At 41.5% G+C, this 14,733-nt stretch overlaps 1 protein-coding gene across 6 annotated transcripts in view; it reads left to right on the top strand.

The window, feature by feature from the left end:
• CHN1 (chimerin 1) overlaps positions 1–14,733 on the top strand; it is a 119,031-nt gene that overhangs the window by 49,903 nt on the left and 54,395 nt on the right. For 4 of the 6 annotated variants that reach the window (XM_044427073.1, XM_044427075.1, XM_044427074.1 and 1 more), the window contains one exon: positions 540–653. In XM_044427073.1, coding sequence (XP_044283008.1) covers positions 540–653 — 114 coding nt within the window. Of the gene's footprint in view, positions 1–539; positions 654–7,240; positions 7,326–9,627; positions 9,703–14,733 lie in introns of those variants that run through there. The other 2 variants (XM_044427078.1, XM_044427077.1) reach the window with 2 other exon arrangements.

Raw genomic sequence — 14,733 nt, 5'->3', positions numbered from 1 at the left:
AGAAAAATGTGCCATGACAACAATGACATGTTGCTTTTTATGACTTTTGAGTCAGAGAACAATCCAGTCTTGGGAGCGAGGCAGTTTGCATGCTGTTGGAACAAATGTATGCAAATTATGTAGATTAATTTAACTGTTATCAAATATAAAACCTGCCCTTGGGGTCCGGACATGCTGTCAATCTGTCTGATTGTTGAGAAGTATGTGCAGCCTTAATGTTCATTGGGAAACTACACAAGATAGGAAGATCATCTCTCTATAAGACGAGCTGATAAGTCCTCTCTTTCACTCTATATATGTAAGTGTGCGTGTGTGCATGTGCACAGAAACATACAAAGATTTACCATTCGGAAAAAGCAAGCTAGCCGTATGCAAAGTGCAGAAATTAGCATAACTATATTCAGGACTTCAGTCTATTATGCATTTCTTGATTTTTAAAATTCAAAATATAAAAGGCTAAGGATTTTTTTTCTTTGTGTGTGTTGCTTTCATAGCAGCTCTTTTTTATTGTGCTGATAAAGATGTTCTTTGTTTTTCAGGTTTCATGGGATGATATCAAGAGAAGAAGCAGATCAATTACTGAGTGTAGCAGAGGGAAGTTACCTTATTCGTGAAAGCCAACGGCAACCTGGAACATACACTTTGGCTTTAAGGTTGGTAATTAATATTTCATTTTTAGACTCTTAGAATATTTATGAATACTCTTGGGGGTAGTATCCTTAGCTGTTTTCTAAGTTTATTTATGCAACTCCTTCAAATAGTCAAGATTTAACAGAATTTAGTTTTTATGGCCTAGTTGTATTACTTTTAAAAAATCCTTTCAGTTAACAGGCAAGTGAAATATTGTAGCACAGTAAACACTGTACAAGTCATTCACTTTGGGCCTACTCATTTTACTTCTCCTTCTGAATGTGTTCTCTTCACTCTCCCTCACTGTCACAGTTTAGACTGTAAGCTCCTTGGGGCAGTGACACTCCCCTCTTTCTGTTATTATGTAAAGTATAATGTGCAACAGTAGCACTGTATTGCAGTAATAGTGCTAACATTTGACCACAATAAAGGGTTTAAAAAAAGAATAAATGTTAAACAGTCACGTGTGTGTGTGTGTGTGCGTGCGCTGAGTATGTGAGTCTTCCTGTCGCTTTTTGATAACGCTTAATATCTGAAAAGCTGCTTGTCCATTTTGGTTACCTGCAAAGCACTGACCGCTAAGCCATGACCCGCATCACCTGTTGAAAACCTGCTAAACTAATTATTTCTGTTAGATGGGCTGAAGTGTCTTGACAAAGCCTTCCATTGAGCAGTTTGCAAGTTTTGTGCTCTCGGCTCTTATCCTTCTATTATGAACAGATCTTCTGTGCCATTGCTTTTTTTATGAAACCTGCTGTGTTACTGAAATGGATGACACTTGTTCATGGAAAGAACACTCATTTTAAATCATCTGGGGCCGGAATGCGTCTCCAGGATCCATATGGAGCTGCTGGGGTATTTGGGAAGGAGGGTGCTGTTCCCTCCTATCCTACATGTGGGATCCTGTTGGCCACACTGTGAACAAAATGCTGGACTAGATGGATCCTGGACCTGGTTCAATATGATTTGTAACTTCATCCTTGCTCATATTATTTGGAACAGCTATAATCCAAGTGCAGATTTTCTTACAGTATGTTCCTGCATTTCTGTGCCTACGCAACCCCTGGAAAACTCATTTTATTTGGTGCACTGTATAAAGCAGGGTTCTTCACCTTTTCAGGCCCATTTGGAGATATGATAAAGTCCCATGGGCACCACCACAACATGGCTGCTGGGGGAGGCATATTGAGTCAAGAGGTAGCTGTCATCAGAGGCGTGGCTAGCTACGAAATGACAAAAAGTTAAGTCTGATCTTGTAAATTGGAAACGGATTGCTATGAATTGGAGGTACATAAAATCTTCACCTAATTAAATCTTACATCAAGTCTTTATCTTGCACAGCAAAAATTGCAAATCTAGTGCTTGTAATTGCACAAAAACATGGATCTGAGACAGAGATCTTCATGATTTTTACATGAGATGCCAACAAAAATAGCTTCCATTTCTAATCCTGCTTAATATTGGAAACTAAGCAAGGTTGGGCCTGGTTGAAATCTGGATAGGTGAACTCCCCAGAAAGTTTCAGCTATGGATGGTATAGAAATGTAAATAACAACAGCAGCAACATAATCAAAACACAGTATATAGTGTCTCAGCAATTATGTGTATCCAGGTTGGATGAGCATTTCTCCAGTAAAGAACAGCTTCAGCTCAGTATTACAATGACAGATGTGAAGATGCAAGCAGGAGAAGGAGGGCAGTTACTCTACTGGGAAGATTTTACAGTTGTACAAAGGAATGTATTAATATGGAAGGAAGCTTTTTTCCTAAGGCTGTAATTCTGCCCGTTCTCACATGGGAGTAAGTCCTACTGAATTCAGAAGGCCTCCCTTAGTAACTGACTTGTTTTGTCCATGCTTCCCATTCACAAGTTACATATCCCCTTCATCCCATTAACATGGCAGCACATCCTGACTGTGTTTGTGTGTGCAAGGGAAGCTCCCCAAAATTTGAGCTGTTAAGAAAAAGGGAAAAAAGGAAGGTGAACATTTACAAGAAAGAGTAGGAGGGAATTGGAAGGAAGATAATTGGGAGGGGAATGCAGAAGCAGTGGAGAAGAGAAGAGAGAGAGAAAGAGATTGGGGGTAAGAAAAAGGAAGAAAGTGAAAATGAAAGAGAAGGAATGAGAAAAGCAGTATTAATTGGGGGGCATTATCAGCAATAGTCTCAGAAGCCGCTGTCTTTTAACTGCTTGAGAGCAGGGAGGACTATGGCCAGTACTGCTACTCTCGCCTGTATGAAGCTGCTGCACTCCCCCTCCTCCTCTACTCTCTCTCAACCTTTCCTTAGCCCCTTCTAATTTCAGTGTTAGCTGGCTCTGCCTGCAGAACAGCAGCTCTGTTTCCTTTCCCACTTGGTCAACCCTGGCAAGCCCTAGTGAAGCAGGGCACAAGACACACTGCGGCCCACACTGCTAGCACCAGGAGCAAGGGGTGGGTTGCGGGGAGAATGCAGCAGGTGTGGATGGGAGCTCATCTTGCCCTTGGTTGCTGGAAGGTCCTCCCCTTCTCTTCCCCATTTCAGTTTCCAAGGCTTCCTCCACAGCTCCTGAGAGGCGCTCAGCAGACATGGTCACCTACTTCAGCCTTTCCTAATCATGTGCCTTCCAGGCGCATTTGGACTGCAACAACCAGAATCCCCACTCAATGGCCCTGCTGGATGGGAATTCTAGGAGTTGCGGTCCAGATGTCTCTTGAAGGCCACCAGGTTGGGGAAGGCAGACCTAGTTCATCCAAATAGATAGGACACCCAGTAGGACACTGTCTGAATTCCAGTTTTAGGGGAATAACAAATAGGAAAAGGCTGCTGAAGCCATGCCTGGCTTGTGGACTTACCAAAGGCCGCTGCGAAAATCAAGACACCAGCTGGGCTTGGGTGCAAAGTAGACTAGAAAGAGTGTTTATACCATATTACCTACACAATACTGTTCCTTGAATTGTGTGAAAGCAGCCCTGGAGCCTTTCTTGCTTTCTCTCACTTTTCTCTTTCTTGCATGCTCTGGCTGAACTATAAATATTTTTGATCTTTAAGCATCACTTGTCTCCTGCAGCTGGAATTTTCAACTTTTCTAATGTACCCTTCCTTCCTGATAGGAAGGAAACAGCAGGCATCTGTCTTCTTTCAACTTCGGTCGAGTGTTTCACTCCTCTCCCCACTGCATTCTGTGCCTCAGCTCCGGTACTTGTGTTTCCATTAATCATGACATTAACTTCAACTTCACTTGCTTGCTGTTAGTATGCTTTGTCCTTTTCCTGTGGATGGTATTAAAAAAGGAAAGACTATCTGTACCGCTATTAAGAACTTCTTTTGGTGTCATGTTCAAGTTTACCAGTTACTGGGAACACAGGCAGGGGAGCCATTGCACCTCTGTCTAGTGTTGGGATTCCCTTTGGCCCGTCAAAATTTCGGACTAGGTAGACCTTTGGACAGATCCAGCAGGGTTCTTCATAAAGCTCTTACGATAATTCTGCTCTACTTAACACAGTATTCATTAGTGCAGGAGTGAACCTAACTTTACCTCTAAATAGTGCTTATTGGACTTTTAACGGGATTTATTACAATTCTCTGCCATTGACTACAGTCTCAAGTCTACTTTTGACAGCTGAATGAACTTTCCATTAATGTTGAACATTTGACTTTCCCCAGCTGGTTCTGTACATTTCTCTTTTTCTATTGTAATTTCTGGATGTTTACAAAGAAACAGTGTTGTTAGCCCTGGTTCTTGAAGTATATTTGATCTTTGTGTGTTCCTTATCTGAACTGTTCTTCAAGAAAAAGGTTAATTTCAGAACTGTTGTATTTTCACTAACTTTTCTTGGCATTTTTGCCCACACTACTGATGAAGAAATTTTGATTTTTCTTTTTTGTGGTACAAAATAGTTTCTTAATTTTTTAAAATAAAAGCCAGGGTCCCAATTTCATTTTTGCCTTTTATAAATTCATAAAAATTCATAAAGATTCATACATTTTTCTGCCCTTGTTTCTTTGTTTTTATAGTTTATATGAATCAGTTATGAGTAACCTAATTTTGGAAAATCACCTTGAACTCTAGCCAGGCTTTCTCTGTAACATTTTTATTTTATGGTTTGTAGATGTTATGGTGTTTGTTCTTTATTATCTAAGATACTGCATTCAAACAGTTAATCCTATGTAGAAGTAGGTGTGTTTAAACCCATTGATTGGCCATTAAAGTACTTTGCTAGCTGTATTTGGAGTATCAATAGAATGTACTAAGTCTTTAAAGCAGCAGGACCTGGTAATGCAATCTTTTAAATTTGTTATCTCATTTAGGTTTAACAGCATTACAACCACAGAAACCTAATGCTATCCAGCTGAGGTGCAGTGTGAATACTTTGGACATCACTGACTCTGATTTTGCTGGGGCTCATCTGCATATATATGATGCTCTGTCCAGATAGGCAGATAGGGTTCTACTTTCTAGCAAGCATTTTTTCTATTGCCACACTGCATTCCAAACGCTCCCCAGTTTTGTTCCTCTGATTTGTGTGACTGCAAACTATATGAAGGAAGTGACTCAAATGTTGAATAGTATGCATTACATTGGGTCCTGGGGAGGGTGAAAACACAACACAACACTCCACTCATAAAGCTGGGTTTCTCCAGTTCTTGTGGGGCAACTCGATTCATTAGCATTCAGTCTAAAATGTCATGGTAACTGGAAGCATTCTCACACACTCAGCTCATAAGAAAGCAGACTCAAATTTGGCTGTGGAAGATTGTGCCTTTTAAATGCTCAGGATAAATTGTGCTAAATTAACACATGGCGTAGCACTTTAATGACTTCTCGTGGTGGGGACGGGGCATTTTTATCTACTCACTGATATTTTTATTGTTAGTTCTGTGGTTGTATGCTGGAATGTGTGTTTTATGAGGAATATGTTGTTCTTCCATTGATTTACATAGGAAACAATATTGAGCATTATGAAGCAGGTTTTTGCCTGTGCTGGCTTGGTTCTATATACATAAGATACTACTTGTTCCTCTATATCCCACTGCAAAATGTTCAGCATTCTAATACCTACACATGATTCCTAGTGGCTGACCAATAGCTATGGAATTCCCGCAAAGTCCAAACATAGATACCTTCTCAAAGTAATGTACAACTTTTGAGGGCTGGGTTTCAGTGACTGGTATGTTGTAGCTTCAATATGTGATAAGGTAATTTTAGATTTGATTTTAAAGATTTTGATAAAAGATATGAAGACCTGGAGAAAAAAGTCAAACAGAATCAGGAAAAAGTGGGGTTTTGCAAATTTTCCCAAAAATCCCTGGGTTAGGGAAGGGGGGAATGGAAAAACACACACATATCAAAGATAACATTTTTCTTCTGCATCCTGTCCCCCCCACTTTTTTTTCTGGGGGTTGCAGAGATGAGAGAGAGATGAGAGACCTTATCTCTGGAATTGATTTGATCTTGACAGAAGTGTCACAGTGTTGCTTTAAGATGGATGTACGCCATCCTTATTTAGAGAGTGGCTGTGGAACATCCAAATGGATCTTTCCAGTAAAAACTAAGTAACAAGCACAAGGTTGTATTTCAAGTAGCAGTGTTTACTAGCCCAGCTGAGCAATTCCAGTAGGACTGTCTTGCAGTCAACGGGATGCAATATGTGGAAGCGCTTCTTGGTATTTGCTGTGTGGTTTATAGATCTCAGTCCAGTGTGTGACGGGCTGGATTATGCGCTTCCATAGAAAACCACAGAATTAAAGGGGGGGGGGGTGGTTTCCTGAATGTTGAAAATAATGCATTACTTTTAAAAAGTTAATACTTAATGTATCTTCATTTTTAAAAGGTGCATAGTTTGTTCATTAATATTAAATAAGATAAATAAGAGCATTGTCAGTTAATTCTCCAATTCCCAAATGCCAAGTTTATTAAAGAAAAATAAAACCACTAGCCAAAGCAAATTATTTCATATGCATTCACGATTGAGAGTGAGAATAAAATGTGTTACAGAATACATTGTAATGTAAATCAGAAATTCCTTACAGCTAAAAGGAACTGGAAATTCCTAATTAATTCCAGAGGGTATTAAATCTGCCTTTAAAGTCAGCTAAACAGTAAGGACCTATGACAGATGATGACAACAATAAGGCATCATCCCCAGTGTCAATTTTGTGGTTGGAAACTTGTTTAATTAGGACAAAGATAAAAGGGAGAGCAAGGAGGTACGGTGCTGGCGGTAGGCGTCGAAGTGCAGGAGCACTCTGTGTTCTTTGGAGATGATTGCTGCGGCCGCCACTGCTGCTGCACCGTGTTTAGCTGGTTTCCATGGTTTCCTTTCCTGCAAGCCCTATTGTTGCATTATCAGAAGCACGGGGCAAATAAGGCAGTGCCACGTGAAATGGCAAAGCTAATTGGATTGGAAACCTAATTTGAAAATGATGGAGAAATGTTAAATACATTTTAATATATGGTGTATAATCGAAGGGAGATGAGAGAGAGAGAGGGAGGGGGGGAGAGAGTTTTCATGTGAATTAATGTTCATGTCTCAGGTGTTTCCTGTCAGCTGAGTTCCCCATGTGACATGGAATATTTCCAACAGTCTAACTGCTGAGGAGAAAAGAGTCAGCAGTCGACTGCTTGCACTTGATTGGGAGCAGTCCTCTGGAGCCTAGAAACAGTATGGACTTGTGTGCTCTAGGGAGGTGCTGGGGGAAAAGCCAAAGGGCTGGTAAGAATGGCACTGCGAGCAGAGTTCAGCTAAGGAGGAGGAAGAGGGGGGAGGAGGAGGAGGAGGAGGAGGAAGGAGATAAAGCAGCATTCTCCAGCCTGGTGCCCTCCAGATGTTCTGGATTGCCGGGAAAGATGAACGTAGCAGTCCAGTCAATTTGGAGGGGAATACTGGTTTGACAAAAGCTAGAATCAAGATTGGCTAATCATTGAGCAAGGAATTTGGAAAGATAGAGAAGGGGCATGAGGAATGAGAATAGAAAAAATCATGGCCAGGAATTGAGAGGGACAGTCTGAGATTGCATGTTGCTGCCGTCTTGCTGAAGCTAAGCAGATACCGGTTTTACCAGACCACCTGAGAACACCCTGCACCCAGTGTAGGCTGCCATGAGTTGCAAATGGAAGAAAGGCAGGTTATATAAGGATTGAGAGCCAAGGGATAGGAGTGGTTGTACACAGTGGCATTGGGAATGGGGATTTATGGGGTTCTGTGGACTGAGTAATCAAGGAAGCAGGCATCCCAGTCCTCCTAAAATAAATGATCTAACAGCTGCATTATTTTAAATAAAGCTACTCTATAGTCCATCTGATATGGCTTTTAGGTTTGTGTATCAGGGTTACTAACAATAATGGGATGGTGAGGAATATACAATTTGGAATATAAAATCTTCCTTATGAGTCTTAAGCTCATATTTTCCAGCAGCTTGTTTCCCACAAGCAAGATATAAGCCCAATAGTTCACCTGATGCTGATCAGGATCAGCACCTGATCCTGGACATAACGTAGAGCCATCTGAACTTCTGGCCATTGCTAACTTTAGCCTTTATGAGGATATATGGATATTATTTCTGAATATTTGCTCTTTATGTTTATTTTGAGTCTTCTAAGCCCCTTCAAAGTCTGGAGACTATTCCTGAAAAGACAAGTGAATAAAACAGAGAATGAAAGAGAATTCTCATTTTTGGAGTTTATTGTAGCTGCATAGGATGTTGTGCTTTGCACTTACTAGCAGACTGGAAGTGGGGATCCTGGAATTTTAAAAGCACAACTGGAGAAGCTAATTATAGCCCATGAAAACTATGACTGTAGTTAGCCATTCTGTGTGCAAAGGCAATTGTCCTAACTTGGAAATAATTTTTCTGGCTAAAATTCTCTCTGTATATGTAGAAGATGGCATGATTCAGAAACCATGTGCAGAAATTATCATTCTCATTCAACAGAGAAACAGATTGGTTTTCCTGAGTAGAATATGCTATAATTGCAAAAGGAGATTTTGTCATTGCTCAGAAAAGTGCCTTAATTTGAGGGAGAAATCTAGGAGTGCAAAACAGTTTCCTTGATTTAGGAGCAGTGCAGTTCTGGAATAGTGTAGCATAATGAGGCCTCTGGTTGCACATCTGACTCCTTAAAACAACAACAACAACACCACCAACAACAAATCAGTGCTGAAAAAATAAGCACACATTTTATAAAATTATGTAATATACTTGGCAATGATCAGGTTTGAAAGTGCTACTGTTGTTTTGGGTTCCTTTTCTTCTTTTGGGTTTCTTTTTGTTGAGCCATAAATAACCAAGGTGTACTTACGCATGCTTATTCATGGTATAGTGAGTGCACTGTGTGAGAGCCATCATGGAGGAAGAGGAGGCTGTCAGTGGCCACTAGCCTTGCTGGCCATGTGCTACCTCTTTCACCAAAAGTGGCAGGCTTGCAAACACCAATTGCTGAGAAGCTTAGACAGGCAAAGGTTTTGCACCCATCCTGTGGGCAGCTGGTTTGCCACTGTTTGTATGGAGTGCTGGATTAGATCATCCTTTAGTTTGAGCCAACATGGCTTTTCTTAGGCTCTCATGTCTAATTCCTGTTTAAAGTCTAAATTGGTATTCAACATCAGGTCTTGAAGCCATGTACAGAAAGGTTTATAACAGGAAAGCAGAAAGAAACGTGTTTTGTTTTGTTTTGTTTTGTTTTGTTTTGTTTTGTTTTGTTTTGTTTTGTTTTACCAAAGCAGAAACAAATGCTTTAGTAGCAGAAGGTAATAAACCAAAATGTTTGTGTGCACTGGCAATACACTCTGAAGGCATGCAGAAGACAACGCTATGGGCATACATCTATATAATGAGAAAACATAATGAGAGATTGGGGCTAAATAAAACTATGATAATTTTTGATTGAAAGTTTTAAATGAATTCAGTTCAGTTGGCTAAACCAAACACATATACAATTCTTTGTAAGACATGGTTTGTGCTAGAGGCAGAGCTTGCATGGGCCATTTTTTAGTCAAATTGCAAATATTTTTTCAGAAATACACATAGGAAATCAAGGAGTTTGAACTACAGATCAGCGAGAATTAGCATGGAAGAGGAACAGATTAGCAGGTATTTGTTCTCTCTTTACCCTCGTATATCCCATTGCCAACGTATCCCATGCAACAGGCTTCCTTAATCTACTGCCCTCAAGATGTTTTGGGCATCAGCTCCCATCAACCCTAGGCAGCGTGGCCGGTGGTCAGGAATGTTGGGAGCCATAGTCCAGGCTTCTGGAGGACACTAAACTGGAAAAGGTTGCCACACACTATTCCATCTTTCAGCTGGCTTTAGCCAATTGACAGGCTGAAATTATTGTCAAATAATATATTGGTTTTTTAAACACCGCTACCTGCTGATGCTCATAGTACTGAGCCTCCTCTTCCCTGTGTCTCCTGCTGAGTACTCGTCCTATGTCTTGAAAGACTACTCTTCACCAGAATCTCCCCCTTTCTTCTGTCCATTTCCATTGTTCCCTAATCTTTGCCTTTCATTAGAACCTCTTGGAAAATATGAGTAACACTTTATGCGTAATAAGGTTCTCAGATGACCATTTTAAAAGTTGTTAGGCGTTTTTTTGAGGTATAAACCTAAAAATGTGATGCACAGATGTGGCAAAATACATTCAGACACCATCGCTCTGTGTGTTGGCTGCCGCTCCCTGTGAATGTGCACTTGGAGCATTGCGACTGTGTAATTTGTGGAAATAGCCTCAAACCTGTATTTGCGCTACAGTCTTTACTGAGGGCAGGTTCTCACAATAGCTGGTAGAATGGGGAGTGCTCCAGGCTATCCTCACAATAATCTTCTGAAGTTAGTGAATAATGAATTACCTGGCCACTTGGCCCTTCCTCCAGACTTTTATCTCTTTTTCTTCCCATATGTTTCTTGCTATGTTCTTGTTCCTCTTGCCACCGCTCTTGCCTCCCACTGCAATCTGTCACTCATTGTCAGATCTGTCTTCTTTTGGCCAGAACGCCGAGATTATCCCTAGCTGTTCTGTTAGCAACAGACTTCCACCTGATCTTCAGCAATTATTGGCAAGATATTCAACAACTACATGATATATTTTAACAGTGAAGAAACAACTCCTGCTGATTTTTTTTCTCCCGAGCAGAACAAGGAGTATTTCAAAGGAAGACAGGATTCCTCACTCACATTGCACAGGCCTATTAAGCGTGTACAGCAGAAGTGGGCGATTTGGGGCCCTCCATGTTTTTGCCCTCTTGTCATCCTGCGTGGGCTAGGACTGATGAGAGTCACAAGCCAAGATGTCTGGAGGACCACCAGTTGCCTGCCCCTGATTTAAAGGAACCGCTCGCCTGTAGCGGTGCCTTTAAGATTATCCTCTGATACCACCAGGGACATTTCTTTTCCTTTGCATGCATGCTGTTCTAAACCAGATGCAGTTGAGACATTAAACCTGAGTTTTACTTACATTGTTTCAGTGGTTGCCCTTCCATGTTAGCCCTTGCTTCACAAAATGACGTGGTCGGGTGTGACATGGGTGCCTGCTGCAGCCACAGTCAGGAGAACCACACCGCACAGAACGCATGGTGTGCGCTGTGAGGGAGAGTGGCCATCAGCCCAGCTCTCAGCAGGCTGTGATCAGACCATGACAAACAAAGGGAGGAAGGCACAGTCTCCCAGCTCCAGGGCGGTCTCCCCATGTCCAGCTGAACAAAGGCCAGTACAGAGTAGGCCCTGCTATGTGGGTCAGGCTGCTCTCATGTTAGGGTAGTCCCATCATTGTCACAGAGCGCTGAAATGCTGAGCTGCCCCAGTGCAGACGGCCCAAGCATGGCTGTCAGCATCCACCCAGACCAACAGTCTGAGGGACCTCAGACCACTGCTTTCAGCTCGGCTAGGGAGTCTGTGGGACAGGGGGTGGGCAGCACACCAGCCGCATCCCTCATCTGTCTCACTGGACCAACACCAAGCAGTTTGGATGCAGACACTCCAGACTAGTAGCTAGACAGACGGGTGGGTGGGGGGGGCGGAATTCTGTAGACCAAAGCAAGGCCTCCACTGGCCCTCAGGTCTTCCTTGATGCTGAACCAAGTATCCTGGTGGGCATATCTGGGAGAGACTAACTCAGGTCTCAGTGATACATGCCAGATCAGCAGCCTCATCCAGTATTAAGTCATAGTTGAAGAAGGTCTTGTTCTGGGCTGATCTGGCGTTGGAAAGGAGTGTCCGGACACCTGTGGGCAGGCTGTGAATGGAAGAGGACCACACACACAGCACAGCTGTTCACCAAACAGTGTCCCCTTTACCTGGCCTTGTAGCTCCTCTCAAAGGGGCCATCCCATTTGGTATTGTCCCCTTCAGGGTTGTTGCCGCTCTTTGTTGGGTGGCTTCACATAAGCTTTTTCTGCCAGCTGGCTCCAGTCGGTAATCAGCCCAGGGCGATCTTGTTTTTCTGTTTTTTTGCTCCTCAGCTGCTAAAGATCTGTGTGTCGGAAGCCCAGGCAAGGCCTCAGGATGGAAGCTGTGGAGTGCGTGTTCTGGCTGAGTGCCCAAATGACTGAGCAGGAAGGAACAGAAATTATAAGAATGCTCTCTCTCCCTCCTCCCCTCTCCCTCTGTAGTTTCCTTGGAAGAATAGTAGACAAAACAGAACTAGAGGTTTTGATGCTGCTGCTTATAGAAAATACATTACACTACTTGGCCTTTTACATGCCCATCAGGATGCATCTATTCATGAACATGCTTATGGAATGTTGGAATCATTTTCATGCCCTTGGAACTGAATTTAGTGAAATTGGCCTGAATTCTATTAGTGTTTCATGTACTGCTCCTTGCAAGAAAAATATGGAATGGACAAGCAGTTTTAACACGGATGTTGTTTTTAGTACGTATCACACACATACCTTTTCCCCTGTAAATTGAAACGTATATAGCGTATAGGGCATCACACTTAAAAATACAGAAATGCATTTTAATAGCAAGTATCAGTGAATAGTATGCTGTTTATCTTGTTTATGAAATTTTGGTGAAAAGAAGTACTGGAGAGAAAGCTCAGCCAAGCTAATTGTTTTTATTAGCAACATAATACTTGGTTTAGACATAGCTAAGCTACCAAATGCATTTCACTGAACCTCCTTTCTATTTATCGTATTATAGTAAAATGGAATTTTACAACTGATCATAGAACCCTCTTTCATTTTCCTTTAAATTTCTTTCTTTTCTTGTTTTCTTGATTGGGGAACTTTTTTTTTAAATAGCTAATATAAATCAATAATTGACTGTTTAAGGTCCTGGGAGCACCCTTCTATAATGTTCAACGATATTTAGAAATTATTAATGGAGGGCTTGTCGCACAAACCAGGAGAGGTAATTTTAGAATCATGAGCACATCAAACCACATAAGAAGACGAAGTAAAATACACAGTACTGAACGGTGATCCATGTGTGCATTACCCCCACCCCAGGCATCCTTTTTGGAAGAGGTCATATTCTGCATCTTCACTAGAGCTGCATTTGGGGTATGAAATGCAAAGCTAAAGAATGCAGACATTTTCAGAGTCATTTTGAATTAGGGTTAGATTCTGACTTGTAATGGCCCCAGGTCACGCCCTGCCTACTGTGCCTTACCTTCTGCTGGTTTTATCGAGCAATAGACTATGGTAGGCCCTACTCACTATTTCAGACTTTTCCCGGTATCCATGAGAAATGTAATTTCCATCAGGAACCCTGATAGCTCGATTCCTTATGGTTCCTCTCTTGCCCTGCTCAGTAACTAACGCTTAGTAGAAGCCCCACCGCGAGTCAAGGTACGTTTGGGAAAAGGAAGGCAATGGAGTGGGGCAGCTCACAACCCTGGCTGGGTCCGTACTGTTGTGCTCTCGAAAACACTAATGGGATTATGACTGGTTCTCACAGGACGTGGAAATAAAACAGTTAATTTGAAAATAAAATAATTCTAGCGTAATTCATTTTAATTGGGACCGTGCCGAGTTGAGAAAACACTGAAGGACAAATTCTCAGTTTTCCACATTCTTGTATCCAGGGGGCTGCAGACACATTTCCAGCTGGTGAGGAAGGGTCTGAACAGGGATTGGGAACACGTGCTTGTCAAGCAGTTGCTGGACTGCACCTCTAGTCAGTCCTAGCCAGAGTTAATAATGAGGAATGATGGGAGTTGTAATCCAACAGCATCTGGAAGACCACATGTTTCCCAACCCTGGCTGTGCCCTAAGGAGCTAAAATGTCCTTATAATTTACACATTTTTGAATATTCAGGAGTTTCTTTTGGAAGAACTGCTGTAAGAATATCCAAACAACTAAATTTACTAGAAAATAGCGACTGGACTCCTGGGATAAACTCTATATATACAGAGTTGTGACTGTCAAACTCCCTGGAAGAGAATAAAAATATGGAGAAGATGTCTTCTAGTCCTGGCGAAAAAGCAAAATAAAACAGTTACACACTTCCTATGTCATGTAATGCTTGTGCTAATATCAGTTTTAAAAGATGTATCTATGTTATATTATGTCCTTCATATAGCACCATTTGATGCCTTTCTGATTATATTGCATATAATCAGAGTACCAGCAGTTGATTTGTGGTGATATAAAATGAATATAAAACAATGGTTCACCAGTGCCAATAATTTTCCGCCACTGCAGGAGTTTAATTTTAAGTCCAAAGAAATATGTTGGCAATTAGGAGCAATTGTTACAGACGCACTACTATTCATTTAGGCCTTCTATTGTTTAGGGGAGAAATACATTATGCAAATATGACAAAGCATAAAGAAAAATCAGGGACATCTAAAGTAAAACAAAAACAAATTACAGTTTGTGTTTCTGTCACTGAATTTACCACATGGCATGATTATTCCTTCATTCATCTGGATACCTGAATATCTGGTTGCAAAAATTAAGGCCATCAGATGTGGTACTGGTCATAGCACAGTTTTGCAGGTTGAAAGCCACCAAAACTTCTGTGCCTTAAAACACATGCAAAATAGTTGCAGGCAACAGATGTTATTTTTATTTGATTTGCGATCCAATTTTAGCAATCATTTCAGAGACCATAGAAACCTTGTATTTCTTTGGTCCCCTTGAGTCAGCTAACACCATTTTCTCTGCAGGCAC

The sequence above is a fragment of the Varanus komodoensis genome, unplaced genomic scaffold (assembly GCF_004798865.1).
Source record: "Varanus komodoensis strain SLA01 unplaced genomic scaffold, ASM479886v1 scaffold18_1, whole genome shotgun sequence".
Classification (NCBI taxonomy): Eukaryota; Metazoa; Chordata; class Lepidosauria; order Squamata; family Varanidae; genus Varanus; species Varanus komodoensis.
This window is presented reverse-complemented; position numbering and strand designations above follow the sequence as displayed.